This window comes from Schistocerca piceifrons, chromosome 1 (assembly GCF_021461385.2).
Source record: "Schistocerca piceifrons isolate TAMUIC-IGC-003096 chromosome 1, iqSchPice1.1, whole genome shotgun sequence".
Lineage (NCBI taxonomy): Eukaryota > Metazoa > Arthropoda > Insecta > Orthoptera > Acrididae > Schistocerca > Schistocerca piceifrons.
In genome coordinates, this window is record NC_060138.1 from 595,656,572 (window position 1) to 595,675,574 (window position 19,003).

The window sequence follows — 19,003 nt, forward strand, 5'->3', positions numbered from 1 at the left end:
AAAACAAACAATTTTCCAATTTTTTCCTTTGATTGTCCTGTGAAATCTTTCTTCTTGGCAAACTTCATGATTCTAGGTCATCGGGATGTACCCTGCGGGTTTTGATGACTGATTTTGCGAGTACCAAAATATGCGGACTAAATGGCCGTATTTTTTGACTGCATTAACTTAGAAGACTATCTTTCTTACATCGCTGAGGGACCACAGACCTTAACACGAGTCATAAATTTTAACTTGATACCTCTATCAGTTTCTCACAAAATCGGTTTTGAACAGTTGAACAGACAGGAGGACAACAAAGTGATCATGTAAGGGTCCCGTTTTTGCAGATTGTGGCACGGAACCCCAAAGAGATAAAGCTTTTTCTGAATCTGAGTTTGTGAGAATTTTATGATGGAAAAAGTGGCACATAGCTGCATAAACTGAAGGTTCAACAAGCCATGAGGACGGAGCAAGGACAAGAGGAACATAACGAGATTTTTCAGTTAGCTATCATCTTGTTCGGCTTCAGCGATGTAGAGGGTGTATGTTGTTTGAGATGCCGGACGAGAAAATTTTCGACAGTAACAAGTATCCGGAAATGCATAGTTTTGAACCTGTCGGGCATCGAATTTTCACGTTATGTTGGGTATCCTAACTATCAGTGTTAATTTGTTGCTTCATTTTCTACTAAATGAACAAAAGTGCCGTGAAGCGTTAATACACTCCTGGAAATTGAAATAAGAACACCGTGAATTCATTGTCCCAGGAAGGGGAAACTTTATTGACACATTCCTGGGGTCAGATACATCACATGATCACACTGACGGAACCACAGGCACATAGACACAGGCAACAGAGCATGCACAATGTCGGCACTAGTACAGTGTATATCCACCTTTCGCAGCAATGCAGGCTGCTATTCTCCCATGGAGACGATCGTAGAGATGCTGGATGTAGTCCTGTGGAACGGCTTGCCATGCCATTTCCAACTGGAGCCTCAGTTGGACCAGCGTTCGTGCTGGACGTGCAGACCGCGTGAGACGACGCTTCATCCAGTCAAAAAACATGCTCAATGGGGGACAGATCCGGAGATCTTGCTGGCCAGGGTAGTTGACTTACACCTTCTAGAGCACGTTGGGTGGCACGGGATACATGCGGACGTGCATTGTCCTGTTGGAACAGCAAGTTCCCTTGCCGGTCTATGAATGGTAGAACGATGGGTTCGATGACGGTTTGGATGTACCGTGCACTATTCAGTGTCCCCTCGACGATCAACAGTGGTGTACGGCCAGTGTAGGAGATCGCTCCCCACACCATGATGCCGGGTGTTGGCCCTGTGTGCCTCGGTCGTATGCAGTCCTGATTGTGGCGCTCACCTGCACGGCGCCAAACACGCATACGACCATCATTGGCACCAAGGCAGAAGCGACTCTCATCGCTGAAGACGACACGTCTCCATTCGTCCCTCCATTCACGCCTGTCGCGACACCACTGGAGGCGGGCTGCACGATGTTGGGGCGTGAGCGGAAGACGGCCTAACGGTGTGCGGGACCGTAGCCCAGCTTCATGGAGACGGTTGCGAATGGTCCTCGCCGATACCCCAGGAGCAACAGTGTCCCTAATTTGCTGGGAAGTGGCGGTGCGGTCCCCTACGGCACTGCGTAGGATCCTACGGTCTTGGCGTGCATCCGTGCGTCGCTGCGGTCCGGTCCCAGGTCGACGGGCACGTGCACCTTCCGCCGACCACTGGCGACAACATCGATGTACTGTGGAGACCTCACGCCCCACGTGTTGAGCAATTCGGCGGTACGTCCACCCGGCCTCCCGCATGCCCACTATACGCCCTCGCTCAAAGTCCGTCAACTGCACATACGGTTCACGTCCACGCTGTCGCGGCATGCTACCAGTGTTAAAGACTGCGATGGAGCTCCGTATGCCACGGCAAACTGGCTGACACTGACGGCGGCGGTGCACAAATGCTGTGCAGCTAGCGCCATTCGACGGCCAACACCGCGGTTCCTGGTGTGTCCGCTGTGCCGTGCGTGTGATCATTGCTTGTACAGCCCTCTCGCAGTGTCCGGAGCAAGTATGGTGGGTCTGACACACCGGTGTCAATGTGTTCTTTTTTCCATTTCCAGGAGTGTAAGTTATCGGTAGACCGTAATCCTTCTGAATAGCGTATAGGTTAATCTCCACTTGTGACTGGCGTTATGTGCCATAAACGGATACTAGGCGTCCACGGTTAAGTTGCCTTTGAGGACGACGTCTTGAAACACTTCAAAGGCGAACGACCCACCAGCACTCGCCGAATGGCGCAAGCAAATGAAGCTCTGCGTGTGCAAGTTGTCAGGAATAACCAAGAAAGATTTAGTGTGAAGGCTGCGGTGGTAATCAGATCATTGCGTTTGTCAATCAAACTAGTTAAGACCGGTCTACCTCACTTTTCTCAGAGACATTCATCCTCCGCTACTGCATGAGTTTCCACTTAGGGCTCGAAGAGAAAGTGAGTGCAAAACGACAGCGATCAGGCCATATTTATTCAAATGTGTGGCACTTCCATGAAGCCACGTACCCAAACAGGTATATCTGTAGACATTATCAGAATTCACACCGCATGATTGTTTTCTGAGGCATTCTAAGAAGACCGTGGCGAAAGCTACTGAAATACTCGCTGATAAACTGCGTCAATTGACTTTCTGCATCAGTCTGTGCACCGCTGACCCTGCAATGAAGTTGGTCAAAATTTTGGAAACCTTTTGTAATGATGTTACTGGATTTCTTACCGAAACGTGTAAATCACACCCATTAGGATATGCGATCCGTTCCCAAACTACAATGCCTCACAGTGCTCAAACTGTACACTTCTGGACGAGGGATCTCTCTTGAAAAATGACGTTGCCGTCCTTTTCAGCATGCTAAACGTTGTCTGTGTATTTCCAAAACCAGCTGTGAAATTTAAAGAGAAATGTTTCACTGACAGAAAAACAAACTATTTGTATGTAATGGCTACGTAGATGAAGTGTACGTTAACGACGAAATGCTGCTGTAGGACATTATTTCAAGGTATGTGCTGGTAAGGTGGATACGGCGTTATAAATACAAAATCAAATAGGGGTAATGCAGGAATAGGCTTAGTAATGAATAAAAAAAAATAGGAGGGCGGATAAGCTACTACAAACAGCGTAGTAAACGCATTATTGTGGCCAAGATAGATACGAAGCCCACGCCTACCACAGTAGTACAAGTTTATATGCCGACTAGCTCCGCAGATGACGTAGAGATTGATGAAATGTATGATGAGATAAAAGAAATTATTCAGATAGTGAAGAAAATTTAATAAACATGGGTGACTGGAATTCGACAGTAGGAAAAGGAAGAGAAGGAAACGTAGTAGGTGAATATGGAATGGGGGTAAGGAATGAAAGAGGAAGCCGCCTGGTAGAGTTTTGCACAAAACATAACTTACTCATAGCTAACACTTTGTTCAAGAATCATAAAAGAAGGTTCTATACATGGAAGAAGCCTGGAGATACTGACAGATCTCAGATAGATTATATAATGGTAAGACAGAGATTTAGGATCCAAGTTTTAAATTGTAAGACGTTTCCAGAAGCAGATGTGGACTTTGACCACAATCTGTTGGTTATGAACTGTAGATTAAAACTGGAAAAACTGCAAAAAGGTGGGAATTTAAGGAGATGAGACCTAGATAAACTGACAGAGCCAGAGGTTGTAGAGAGTTCCATGCAGAGCATTGGGGAACGATTGACAAGAATGGGGGAAAGAAGTATAGTAGAAGAAGAATGGGTTGCTTTGAGAGATGAAATAGTGACGGCAGTAGAGGATCAAGTAGGTAAAAAGACGGGGGCTAATAGAAATCCTTGGGTAACAGAAGACATACTGAATGTAATTGATGAAAGGAGAAAATACAAAACTGCAGTAAATGAAGCAGACAAAAAGGAATACAAACGTCCCAAAAATGAGATCGACAGGAAGTGCAAAATAGCTATGCAGAGATGGCTTAGAGGACAAATGTAAGGATGTAGAGGTATATATCTCTAGGGATAATATAGATACTGCCTACAGGAATATTAAAGAGACCATTGGAGAAAAGAGAACCACTTGCATGAATATTAAGAGCTCAGATGGAAACCCAGTTCTAAGCAAAGAAGGGAAAGCAGAAAGGTGGAAGGAGTGTATAGGGGGTCAATACAACGGCGATGTTCTTGAGGACAATATTATGGAAATGGAATAGGATGTAGATGAAGATGAAATGGGAGATATGATACTGCGAGAAGAGTTTGACAGAGCAATAAAAGATCTAAGTCGAAACAGGGCCCTGGGAGTAGACAACATTCCATTAGAACTACTGACAGCCTTGGGAGAGCCAGCCCTGACAAAACTCTACCATCTGGTGAGCAAGATGTATGAGACAGGCGAAATACCCTCGGACTTCAAGAAGAATATAATAATTCCAGTCCCAAAGAAAGCAGGTGTTGACAGTTGTTAAAATTACCGAACTATCAGTTTACTAAGCCACAGCTGCAAAATACTAACACGAATTCTTTACAGACCAATGGAAAAACTTGTAGAAGCCGACCTCGGGGAAGATCAGTTTGGGTTCCGTAGAAATGTTGGAACATGTGAGGCAATACTGATAGATTTAGGAAAAGGAAACCTACGTTTCTAGCATTTGTAGACTTAGAGAAAGCTTTTGACAACGTTGTCTGGAATACCCTCTTTCAAATTCTGAAGGTGGCAGTGGTAAAATACAGGGAGCGAAAGGTTATTTACAATTTTTACAGAAACCAGATGGTAGTTATAAGAGCCGAGGGGCATGAAAGGGAAGCAGTGGTTGGGAAGGGAGTGAGACAGGTTTGTAGCCTATCCACGATGTTATTCAATCTGTATATTGAGCAAGCAGTAAAGGAAACAAAAGAAAAATTTGGAGTAGGAATTAAAATCCATGGAGAAGAAATAAAAACTTTGAGGTTCGCCGATGACATTGTAATTCTGTCAGAGACAGCACAGGACCTGGAAGAGCAGCTGAACGGAATGGACAGTGTCTTGAAGGGAAAATATAAGATGAACATCAACAAAAGCAAAACAAGGATAATGGAATGTAGTCTAATTAAGTCGGGTGATGCTGAGGGAATTAGATTAGGAAATGAGGCACTTAAAGTAGTAAAGGAGTTTTGCTATTTGGGGAGCAAAATAACTGATGATGGTCGAAGTAGAGAGGATATAAAATGTAGGCTGGCAATGGCAAGGAAAGCGTTTCTGAAGAAGAGAAATTTGTTAACATCCAGTACAGATTGAAATGTCAGGAAGTCATTTCTGAAAGTATTTGTATGGAGTGTAGCTATGTATGGAAGTGAAATGTGGACGGTAAATAAGTTTGACAAAAAGAGAATAGAAGCTTTCGAAATCTGATACTACAGAAGGATGCTGAAGATTAGATGGGTAGATCACATAACTAATGAGGAGGTATTGAATAGAATTGGTGAGAAGAGAAATTTGTGGCACAACTTGACTAGATGAAGGGATCGGTTGGTAGGACATATTCTGAGGCATCAAGGGATCACCAATTTAGTAACGGAGGGCAGTGTGGAGTGTAAAAATCGTAGAGGGAGACCAAGAGATGAATACACTAAATAGATTCAGAAGGATGTAGGTTGCAGTAGGTACTTTGAGATGAAGAACCTTGCACAGGATAGAGTAGCATGGAGAGCTGCATCAAACAAGTCTCTGGACTGAAGACCACAACAACAACAACAACAACAACAACATGTGGTTTAATTGCCACTGTGTATCAGTAGAGTTTCTTCCAAATAGGAAAACTTTTCAGATATTAATTGGCATCCAGTGGCCAGAAAACCATGCATAGTTGGAAATGTTCCTAATTTTAACTTCGTCTGTATTTACGTCTATTTGCCATATTAATTTCGAAAAAATTTTCATTTTACAAAGTTCTTAGATTATCTAGTCATGCAAAACTGCACCCTGACGTGTTGTGAACAATTTAGGAATACGAGAAATTTTAAATTGCACGAAAAATCAAGGAAATGAACAGAAGACTGACGTACGAACGTTTTCTTTACATTTATTTGTGATCCAAATTTATCATCTCTGGAAATAAATCGTGTAAACTCCACAGTTCTCCTATATAATTGCCCATCACGTGTTCGTTTCTACCTATGAGAAGGAGTGAAGCACTTGAAGCCTTTTGCAGATTCATTAAACGATTTGCAATCAGTAATAAGTTCTCAGCGGTTTAAATTAGAGTCTCATAGGATTTCCGGAAGGCAAGTTCATGTTACAGTCATACTGCAATATTTCAAGACAACGATTGCTATCAAACGTTAGGATACAGGACACATTTTTCTGTTGCAATAGGTGCTTGCTGGAAGTTCGAGAAGATTATTTCACTGTCTGTCCGTGTAGGTGAAGTCACACACACGTGTAACAAGTACAGTTGCTCATTCGCTACACAAAAGAAGCAAGCAAAGTATCGAAAAAAAAAAAAAAAAAGCTGATTCTGCATATCATATATCAACATTTTACTCGATATTTACCTCGAACTTCATGAATCAACAAATTAATTCGGCGTCCTCGGATAATGAAATAAATGATAATACAGCGAGATATGAATCGCTGTTGTGGTACTTGACCTTGCAGAATGTCTGAAAGCGCCGAGGGACACCTGTGCGAGCGAATAGTGAGGACTGACAGCTCATTTCTTCGGCATCTTCGTTGCGTGACCGCAGGCAGTGAGGGTGCAGCCGTAAAATGTGATCGGTAAATGATGGGTTGCCGAGGTGAGAGAACGATCGCGCTGTGTGGGAGGGGGTGACGTAATGGCGCGGGAGGTTGACGTCCTCATCCCGGACGTGTTTGCTGGAGACAGGTGGTCGTCTGGCATGGGAAACTTCAACCGAGCAGGAATACCATGGACCGCGTTCTCTGCCGGCCTGAGCAAGAGGAACGACGTCTGTGGCTGGCAGATGGGGCGTATCGCGACCGTTTGCATAATAAAGCTGACACGCGTTTAACAAGTTTTATTATGATCCTTTTCTACTAAGATCGTATTAAAACCCTGAACAAGGCATGGGCATCTTGGCTGTTGGGAACTACGAAACCGCGTCAGACATCTCGCATGGGTGGAATATCGCAACAGTGTTCGTTCTACAAGGAAGTGTAACAAATTGAACGCGTTTTATCTACATGAAAACGGCGTTTATGCGCGATTTAATAGTTCATTCTCAGGGAATGAACTGTCTGTACTGCTGCCTAGAAATTTTTTATTAACTATACAGGTATATGAACAAGAGGAGAAAAAATGTTACTGGCCCTAGTAAAAGGCAGAAAAGATGTTACGTAAATAGGACCAGATATGTTTCAATAAAAAAAATCAAATTTTGTTTAAGTCCTTCATAGTGTTTTCTACGAGTATCACTGAGAGGAACTGTAGGGAAAAATCAGAAACTGAATATTAAAAAAAGTTTATTGGGACTCAGTGAGAAGATAAGCCAGATCGTCAACGTATGGCGGCCGTCAGTTCGGCCGTGAACTTACGTTTTGCGGCAGATGAATGTGTAGCATCTCAGAGACCAGAAGATATCGTTTGGTTGGAGGTGCTCTTTTAGATGTAAGAGGGAGTGTTATCTGAGAGAATGAAAGGAAGAAGCAGATGTCCGACCCTAGATATTTACAACCAACGTAATACTAATCAAACCCGAAGACCTAGAAAGAGTTTCGCACATACATTGATGGGCCGAAACATTGTGACCACTACCCACCACGAGATTTAATGCCTCCTGGTGGTGTTGTGGGCACATGAAGCAGTAAGGAAAGAATGTGCGCGGAACAGAGACGAATGGGCAGTCATACGAACATACGCACCACAAACACGGAAATCAAGTGATATAAGCGGTTTTGACAAACGACACGTTCTTGTGGCGCTGCGCCTGGAAACGAGAACCTCTGAAATGGCGAAGATGATCTCCTGTTGGGGTACTACTATCGTGCCTATGGACACTGGCTGAAGGATGGTGAAATAACGAGTAGACCGTATGGTATTGGACGACCACGTATGATCATAAAACATCGAGATCGGAGGATCCACCACTGTGAAATCCAGGATCCAGGATAGGCAGCGATCCGTGACAATATGTCGATAGGTTACAGTGCTGGTACAGACCTAAGTGTTTCGGAGCACGCTTCTCTAAGGCCATTGATGAACATGGAGCTCCACATCACTAGACCGCTGCGGGTTCTTGTGTTGATCCAACGATATCGTCAATTATGACTGCAGTGACCGCAGCATCACTGAGGTTTCTCCGAGGATCAATAGAAACGTCACAGATGCAGGCCGGTGAGGGCAAAATTATGCTATGGGGTACACTGAGTTGGACTTCCATGGGGCCTATGGTGGTAATCGAAGGCACCATGACAGCAGTGAACTACGTGAAGATTATTGCGGAGCACCAGCATCACTTTATGCTTGAAGTCTCCCCCTGTGGCGATGACATCTTCCAGTGTTGGAAGGTTAGAATCGTGCTGAAGTGGTTTGAGGGGCAATTCAGTGAACTCATATGGATGTCTTGGCCAGAAAATGTGCCTGATCTGTACCCATTGGAACACATCTGGCCCTAGCTGCGTGCCCGTAATCCACCACCCCGTAATTAGCGGGAACTGCTAGACCTGTGTGTAGATATATTGTGCCACATACTTTTGGGATCGTGTCAAGGATTTATAGAATCCATACCAAGCAGAATCGCTGCTGTATTGTGTTTGTATAGTAGACCAACACTGTATTAAACAGGTGGTCATACTGTTTTGACTCAGACTGCCGGATGTTACCCTGGGGGCCGGATGATCTGAGCTTACGAAAGAATCGTAGTCAGAATATAATTCGTCATACAGGAGTAGGAGAACGACGTCACTTCCCTAATGTCAACTGCAGAGCTGAATTAGGCTGAGAATTAAGCTTTTTAGATGTCAGTGCTCAGATCAGGATTTGATTAACGCGGTCAAATTGAATATCATGAAATGGTTTCATTTAAAATGGTAGGATTACTATGATTCTAAAAATAGTGCGATAACACCTCCTAACAGGGTGAAAAGGGAGAACGCTGAGGACAACGAACACGACAAAAACAAAGAAAAATTCAGATCCTGGGACATTTTTCGCTCGATTTAAATTCAGAAGAATCTGTAAATCAGCAGAACACAACTTTATCCTTACAAAAGAAGATTACTGGACACTAACATTCAGTGTGGTCTGGACACGAAAAGAGAAATATATTATGTATCAGTGTAACACCTGTGAAAAACTTATCACCAAGTAACGTGGTTTACGATTTGCAATGCTTGTGTTACTGCGATTTAAGGTGCAGAGCTCCTTTGGACATGCATACATGTTAGATACTGTAGTCGGATTTGGAAGGAACAGACTTCAAATCTGCGCTCAAACATCATCATCTAAGCGAGTGCAGGCTTTCTCGGCGAATTTTATATATGAAGTCTTTACGGGTTGTCATCCGAGTAGCATAGTCGTCTCGTAGCAACGTTTCGATGGAATGCGTCTCCATCATCTTCGCCTGAAGATTTGCTGGTATTCGTAGGGACTTCAGAAAATAAGTTACACATATCGTCCCATGATGTGATTAAGAAAGAAAAGTGGAGCAAATGTCAGAAGGGAGTATATGTTCAAGGTTTCCTGTAGACACAGTTCTGGTTCGGTACGGATAAGAAGTTTAACACAGGGTGAACTAAAGCGGCAACTGGAAACAAACTCCAACACTGAAGTACGCGGGACAGCATGGTTCTTGTGGAAAAAACATAAGGAGCATGAGGCGTGGAAAATTAAGCGACAGCATAGTTCTCCCCACTCGGCGCGCACATACACAAGCTTCGCTTTAACGTTTCCGCTGGGAAGTTTGGAGGCATCCGTCATACAATACAATGCAGGTCCTGCACCAAGCGAATGCCGTCTTTTCGGCAAGCCAAAGTACATCGCGGGTGGGGGGGGGGGGGGGGATGAAAAGATTTTTCATCAATGAGTAACTTCACACAGCGGTTTCCGAACAGCTCCGCGTGCAAGGAGCGGATTTATATCATCGAGGAGCTGAAAGATTGGTAGAACGTTCCGACCTTTATTTACACTGAATCGCTGGCAATGTATAGAAAAGAGTGTCACATATCTGTATCACTTCGAAGTGCAGGGTGGCATTCAATAAAAGTTACCTGGCCTATGATTAGCTTACTTTTTGAAGTACCCAGGTATTTCCCATAATAGTGCTACTGAATGCCTCTTTGGTGATCGCAGCAAGAATCCATTGAGATCCAATGTCTCTTCTTTATTTCACAGAATAGGGTATCTAACAGATATCAAGGAGCAGTTAATGTGGAACCGAATAAAAATTTCTTAGAGAAAAGTGTGTTACACTTACTTCTACCGGAAGAATAAAACTGTGCAACTGCAAATAAGTTAGCAAAGTAATCAGCGAAAATACTTTACAATATTATTTATATTTTCAGTTCCCACGCAATCAGACAGAGAGAGAGAGAGAGAGAGAGAGAGAGAGAGAGAGAGAGAGAGAGATCCGCGAAAGCGGCATGCTAGTAGAATAAATAACGGGCAAGTAGTCGGAGTCAGTACTTAGCGTTAAAGGGACGCTTTTGAATTTACAACAGGCCTTGAATTCTTCTTGCTTAATGCAGTTGGGAAAACAGTGAGCTTTGGTAGCTCAAGTATAAAGCGATTCTAATGCCACCTTGTTGTTTTACGAATGACATACAAAGGAAATTTAAGCAAGGTGATCTAGTAATCGTGGTCTTTCAGTCTTTTAATCCTGTCCTTTCGTTTGGAAGATTACTGATGGAACACCTTTCCAACTTCTTTGCTGTATATAGCATGATTAGTGTCACTGGCAAACCTCGAAGCTTTTGATCGTTCTCCTTAAACTCTAATTCCCTTTCCAAATTTCTCCTTGTTTTCCCTCACTGCATACTGAACGTACAGGTTGAATAACATCGAGAATAAGCTACGACCCTGTCTCACTCCTTTCACAACGACAGCTTCCCTTCCCTTCGACCATATAACAGCAGTTCGCTGTTTGTACCAACTGGAAGTAGCCTTTCGTTCCCTGTATCCCTGCATTTTATGCCTGATATCTTCAATAATTCAAAGACCGTAGTCCAGTCAACATTGTTAAACGCTTTCTCTAAATCTAAACTTAGGTTTGCCCTTCTGCAACCTATATTCTAACACAATTGGTGGAGTCAGTATTGCCTTGCGTACTGCTAAATTTCTGCGGAACCCAAACTGATCTTCCTGAGATCCGCTTCTACCAGTTTTTCCACCCCTCTATAAAAAATTCGTGTCATTAAACTGATGTTTCTGTAGTATTCGCATCTGTCACCTCCTGCCTTCTTTGTAGTTGCAGTTATTATAGGATTCTTCATGTGTGAGAATATTTCCCGTGTCTCATACATCTTGCACATAATGTTCCCACATCCCCATCTGCGTTTGAATTATAAGGTGGCGTTCTCGACAAAGATCTCAATGATGACAGAATCGAAAGTCCGTATCTCCTTTCATCTTCCTCCCTCGACTGTACCCATTAGCATTGTGTAACTGGTATGAGTGACCACTGACCAGGGGCGGTAATGAACTGTACTATCAAAATTTTTCCTGCTTTATATTTTTACATAATGTTTCTTATCAGTTAAATATCGAAACTGTTCATTAATTTAATTCCAATATATGCTTTCAAAAATATATTTAAGACTGTGCGTCATGCCTTTTATCAATTTTATGTTGTAATTTTTCTTAAAATTGTCCTTCATATTCCGCCATTTACTAAGCAATCATTTTCTTTGATTTCAGAAACCACGATGCACCTCCATAGCAGTCGGCACCTTAAGGTTCTGGCCGTCGTGTTGCTGTTGCTTCAGGTGCGTGGTTTACTTACTGTTTAGTTCCAAGTGAACATCTTCAGAAACTCAGTGCCATAGAATTCTTTCGATGGTCCATTATTGCTTTTTCTGTCTCATCGTTTAGCCGAACGCTGGCTGCAAATACGACAGTTTTGTCTTTGTTTACCACGTCTACAATAAAGTCAATGGATGAAGCCTGACACCGACTTCTCAAATTTATGAGTCTTATTGTGACACAACCCCTTCAGCAGCGTATTTTGGCATGTTGTGGGCGGAAATGAGCGTAGTTTTTAAAACTCACCTTCCTGTTAAAGGGCCACCAGAAACGACAGTGAAAACTAAGGTAACTTTAATGTTATATGTTGATATTTCTTCTGTAAGTGGCAGACGCATGGACAATAAATTTGGTGAAAGTATAAAAAAATATGAACAGCTTTTAATTGTGAGCGTATAGACACATTCAGAATGTTCTAGAATGACACATTTCAAATTGTGAAAGTCTGTGAACGATTGGTGACGAGAGATCTAATCACTACCGACAGAAGTATATTATAATGTTTCTTGAAAGCTAACAGATTTAAATTAAAATTTCACATTTCTCTGTAGAGCTTTACTGGTTGTCGAAATTTTTTGGTTCCTAAAATTTTTCTGTTACGCAAGCCATCGTCTTGGCTCTACTTAGGAGAAAATTGAACTGGTGCCCGCAGTAGTAATAAGCCAGTTTCACTTTTAAATGATTGAGAAGTTATTCCCTCTGCCAGAAGTTTTGCACACTTTTTGTTTGCACTTACACATATAGTTTAACCTAACTTTTTGGCACTATCCACATTGTTAGCATATTACATTTTATACTGGGAGAGGCACCTACAACAGGCCACCCAAAATATAATCGGAACGAGGAAATACAGTATTACGAGGTGAGGTTGCCGCTAATCTATTGCGGACAATGTTGCAAACTATCTGACTAACAGACGCAATTGTTAACGTTTTTAGTGCCGAAGTATGAAACCGGCATTTTAATGAAACTGTATACGTTTTAAAAATCAAAATAATCAGCAAACAGTTCCTAAGAGGAGTTTTATTTCCTTAACCTTTAGGGACTTAGTGCCCTTCTTCAGAAGGCTGTACAGAAAAACATACCACAAACAAGTAGAAGTTAGATAAGAACACTAAAATTCAAGAACAAATAGTTTTAAAATTTAAAGATAAAAAATAGTACATACTTATAACTATAGGATAATCTGCGAGTGTCAATAGTATGCACAAAGCATATTGCTGCGGTCCTAAAAAGTACAAGAGTAACATGTAATACATTAATGAATCCATTGATACAAAAATAGCCCCTAAATGCTTACATGTGGTTCATCGTGCCTGTACACAAATGGTATAAAGAACTAAAACAACAAGTGCAACTATCATGCCAGAACTGGAACTAATCAGGTAATAACACTTGAGATTGGTCTCAGGGTGGGAATAAAAGTGCGATAAAATAATAAAACAAACAACTATAAGGAAGCCATAAAGCGAGACTTTTCACGTGCATTGGAAAGAGGATTTGAATGACACAACACGTGTGGGACTTTATCAGCTAATATCAAGATAATGTGTCACACACTATGGTCCTATCATCAGGCTGTTGTACCAGATAGAACCAAATACGTAATTCATATATGATATGTACATTTGCCACTGCAATTAAAGCTCAATAATCTACGTTCTGCTGTTGCAGCAATCAGACAACCCGCTCGTGAAACTTATCAGTCTTTCACAATGTATACGTCAGTCTAAACAGTGGATATGGTTTTCGTATATAGCGAATGTCACCAACGTGTTAGAGGAACTGTGTGGTTGTGTCATGACAATGCCAGACACTCAAAATCCGTGTCTGCAAATACAAAGAAGTTTGTAAAGAACCCGGAAGAATAAAGAATGAAATCTCTCCTTGTCAGCGTTATTCCGCCGTACTGAGTTCGCTGTTTCCAACTGGCAAACTTACCGTTAGTCTTATGGCTGGATTCCCTTTCTTGTCACCGCAGCTGTCAGTTAACCTAAGGGAAAGAAGCTGTATGCACCGTCTGTCCGTGAACGATATAAGCATTGGTTCTGTGTGTTATCATATTTTAACCGTGTGTCATACCTCGTGAGTCACAAATGAGGGACCAACGCCCGATTTCACCTGAAACGGTGAGGACAACAATCTGAAACCAGGCCAACGTACGTTAATCCTCCATTGACGACTTTGTTCTGTCAACGTGAGAGATTTTGAACAATCGTACCTTTGTTACCTGTTTTATTGATATGACAGGTATCTACCGTTCCTAACAGATATGAGGTGTGTCAGTTAAACAACCGGACTGGCGTTGCAAAAAAAAAAAAAAAAAAAAAAAAAAAAAAAAAAAAAAAAAAAAAAAAAAAAAAAAAAAAATTATTGAGCATCCTCCTGGGTGATCCCATCAACGTTCCATACGATTTTTCCGTCGTTCAGAGCAGTGCTGGAAGTTCACTTCTGTCAGCTTTTGCTTCCACCGCTTTCACACGGTCAAATCTTGTCCCCTTAAGCCCTGATTTGACTTAAGGAAATGAAAAAACTCGTAGCGGGTCAGGTCGAGCTACTGTGGTGGGTGGTCCAACGCGGTGATAGGTCATTCTACTATGGTGGGTGGTCCAATATGGCGATGTATTTCGAGAAGAATGCCCCTACGGATAAGACGGTATCGGCTGGCACAATGGAATCATTTTTGGACAAACTTTATGCATGTTGAGGGGTTCACGTAAAATTTGACGTACACTTTCTCTGTTCATTTCCGAGATTTCAGCAAGACCTCGGACAGTCAGACAAGGATTTGCACGAATGAGTTTTACGAACTGTCTCAGTGTTTTTTGATGTTCGTGGTCGTCCAGAACGAGGATCACCTTCGGTCGTTTCCAGTCCCTTCATAAACCTTTCGGACCAGTGAAGAGCTGGTGTTTACGATAAACCTTCATTTCCGCACATTTTCCTTAACAAGCGTTAGCTCGTGTTGCAGTTTTGAGGTTTTGAGGTTTTGCTCCGAGACGTTTGTGCAAAGTTTCCTACGGACGATTGGTACAGCAAGATTGAGTGACGTATAACAGTACCCCTTCGAGCTCAAGGTGGGTAAAACGCCAACTGAAACAAACATCTTCAAACTTGCCGCGGGAGGCCTCTTTTTGCCGGCAGCAACACTAGTCTGTGTATTTAACTGTCATATTTAGTATGTTGTCGCAGCTATGGTAAGGCACATAAAGCAGTCAACGAGGTACCAACATAGTGAGTATCCTGGCCTGTCTGCACTGACGATTTCGTACTTTCTTAACACAAAACGGTCTGCCGTCTTACCACCCTTAACATCTCCGAACTTTTATCTATAGGTGGAATCAAAATAAGTAGTTGAAAACAAAGTTTTTGTTGACCGTCTAGGTTCCAAACACCGGGTGTCTCTACTATGAATAGTCATGCGAATTTTCTACAGCGTTTCGGCAGATATCTGCAATTTCTTTGATGCAATGTGTAGCCGGAGACAGCGCAAATAAATCCCGCTGATCAAGTCTTTCATACGACGCTTACCATCGGCGGAAAGCATTGGTTTGTTTCCCATTACAAACAAAACGATTTTTGATTTGGAATTTTAGTGCCCGTTCGACAGATATACATACCCCAGATTAGGCTAGCTCTACTGCGTTATTTCTTTTATCCATATGCGTAACAGGAACAGTAAAATGCGAAGAATAATAAGTACCCTAGTAGCGACTTCTGCAAGGCGGTAGCAGCCATCATGGGTCAGGGCGCTGCTGTTGCTGATGGAGTGATCGCTAGTTTTCGTGTTTTGATCTCGCTATTAATTCACATCTATAACAAGAACGTCACACTAGACTAATATGGAAACGCTCTGTCGAATGGGCACGTAAAACCCCACTTCAAAAATCATTTTGTTTGTAACGGGAAAGAAACCAACGCTTTCTATCGGTGCTGGGCGTCTCATGCTAGACGTGATGAGCCGTATTCGTTTGGACTGACTCCAGCTTCACGTTGCAAAAATGAAATTCCAGATATCTGCCAAAACATCAGACAAAGCGCATGACGACAGTTAGGAGAGACATCGTGTGTATCTATAGTTATAACCTGTGTGGTTTTATCGTGCAGTACCATCTTTAGATTTTATTTTTTGTGTTCTTCAGCTCTTGTAAACTTATATAACACTTACATAATACTATTATCTGCTGTTTAAATTATTTTTAGAAGTGCGACGGTTTCGATCTAAGACAATTATCTGGTGTTAGCAGCAGCTTACGGTGTCGTATAATGTCATTTGTAAAATGCGAAAAATATTAAAACTATCCATCGCATACCGATAATCTAAGACAGACAACGCAGGCAGAAGACCGTACGTCAGTTTTTGTAAAGTAAGGTTTCTGCATGGAAACTCGCGAAGACTTTAAACGCCGTATAGCACGGGTCTGTGCTGTGTGAGTCTGAAGTGCAGTATTTTCTGTCCGGCATCACTTTGTAATCGACGTAACAATTTTGAGCACTTGATACGACAAACATACGAACTATACCTGAACATTGTGTTTCCTTTAATTTTGGTAGGGCGGACGTATATGGCACATCTCATCCTGTCTGATGGATAAGGGTTTTCGGCGTTGTTACCTTGTTAGTAAATGACCAAGTTCCACACAGGGTATGTCACTAAAGCCCTGTTAGATGGGTATTTTCCAATGCCACCGGAACGAATGTATAACGCCGTCAAAAACAAAGTCGCTTTCACAATTTGTCGGCTGTAAATGTTAATAAACATTTCCGAAAATTTCGTACTTCACCATACTGTCTGCTATAAGGTACCGAAAACTACACTTCGGTATACGGAATATTTATAAATTAGTTATTCAAAAGTTAGCTATAATTTTGAGAAGGGCAAGTAACTTACAGAAATGTCTGATACTTCCAGCTAGATGGCATGTGCGAATGAGTTATTGCAAATGTCATCATGGAGTCGTATAACGGCGCAGAGTGTGCGCAGTGTTGTTTATGGTTTCATGATTCCAAATCCACTTCTACAGTTCAGAGACAATTCAGGGTTAAATATCGCAAGCCACGACCTCAAACAAAAACTGATATCAATTGCTACTATCGTTCCCCCGAAACTGGCTGTATATCACAGATATCTTATCTTTCTTGCCGCGTCAACTATAAATGGCATATCGTACTTGGACATGCTTGAACATTATCTAATGCCTCAGTTACAACAGGACCTGGGCATATAATTCATTTTCCAGCAACATCGTGTGACACGACATCATGGTGAAGTTGTCGAGTATCTCCGTAAGAAGGAGCCGACTTGGACTGGACGTGTTGGAATAATGTCCTATCCACCACGATCACCTAACTGAACCCCAATGGACTTCTGTTTATGAGGTTACGCATTAAAGAGAGAGTGTTTTTTCCTCCGTTTGCGGAAAACATCGAAGAGCTGGGACAACGGGTAACACAAGCAGCTGCCACCATACATCAAGTCTTGCTTTTAGGATTTGGCAGGAAACTGATTACAGGTGGAACATTTGTAGTGTTACTAAACATTGAACGTTTGTAAGTAAAACTTGAAGATAAACTGCAGGCAGTGTTATAACAAACATTTCTGTAAGTTATTTAATTTTTCAAAATTAATTCTTTTGTATAAATAATTTATAAACACGCTTATTTATTTTTAAAGAGTATATTTGGGGTGGCGTATCATACCTTCCTCCTCCTGTATAGCTTAGTTCAGGGTGGTTATAATTAAACTTTCCCTATTTAACACGTTCTAACACGGAAACTATTTATCGTCAAAGGCCCAAACATGGTAGCATCAATGTCAAAGTCATGAGGAAGAGAAACAATGTAGAATCAATTCAATTGAAACACTTTTAATGTGCTGCTACAGTACATCATACCATTGCATACCAGTATCATTAATGCTACTAAAGGAGCTCAATGTGGCTGTCTCCAGAAGAGCGCAGGATTGCTTTCAGTACAGCAGAACAAAGCATATGTCTAGGTATTCCGGCTATCTCTCTTGATATGCTACGCTTCAGATCAGAACAAGTGTGAATGTTCCCCTGATAAACCCTGCCATTCAGGTAGTCCCACGACCAGAAATCACAGGAAGTGGGATCAGAGGATCGTACCGGCCAAACATTTGGAAACGATCGACTGATAATTCGATCGTTCCCAAATATGTTTCGGAGAAACAGGTGAACTTCACGAGCGATGTGCGGTGGGGCCCCATCTTGCATTAGAACTCTTGAGTTCAATGCGTCTCTCTCTTGTAGGGCGAACGTGACATTCTGGGGAAGCATATCACAGTAACACTGACCAGTCACACTGCACGTTATTGGTCCTTGAGCGCCAAACCGCTAAAAAAAGAATTGGCCAATGATGAACGTAGCCGTGAAGCCACACCATACGGTGACGGTGACACGTTCACCATACAGAGGAACCTTATGCCCAGTGACTGGAAGTGAAGATCCCCATACTCGCCAATTTTGTGTGATCACCTCACCCGTCAGAGGAAAATGAGCTTCGTCTGTCAAAGGATTGTCCGGGGCTAGCCCTCGTCAGCTTCAATCCTTGCGAGAAAGTGTAGAGCGAAATTAACACGTCGTTGTGCGCCGTGTGGTGCAAGCTGCTGTACGATATGGATCTTGTAGGGATACCATTTGTGTATGGTTCGAAGCACCTTCCTTACAGTGGACCACGGGATGTTCAAGTGTCGCGACACAGCACGCGCACTGCCTGACGACCGGCAGCGTTGCCTGCCATAGCAACAGCGATATCATCAAACCACCTGTGGTGCAACAGGTCGTCGGTCTCTTCCCGGAGCGACGCCCAGTTCTCCAGTTGATTCGAGCTTCTTCATGATACTCCGCACAGCAGGTGGAAAAAGAGGATCTTTCCGTAATCCCTTCCCCCGGCGATATTCTCAAATGCAGATGCAGCATTACCGTTGTTTTGATAACAGAGCTTCACCACAATGCCCATTTCCTTTTGTCAAAGCTTATGTTGACACGCCAACAAGTGCAC

General features: G+C 42.5%; 1 protein-coding gene across 1 annotated transcript in view; it reads left to right on the forward strand.

Annotated features, from left to right (window-relative positions):
• LOC124784833 overlaps positions 1–19,003 on the forward strand; it is a 351,151-nt gene that overhangs the window by 300,498 nt on the left and 31,650 nt on the right. The window contains exon 2 of the mRNA XM_047254132.1: positions 11,876–11,943. Coding sequence (XP_047110088.1) covers positions 11,876–11,943 — 68 coding nt within the window. The remainder of the gene's footprint in view (positions 1–11,875; positions 11,944–19,003) is intronic.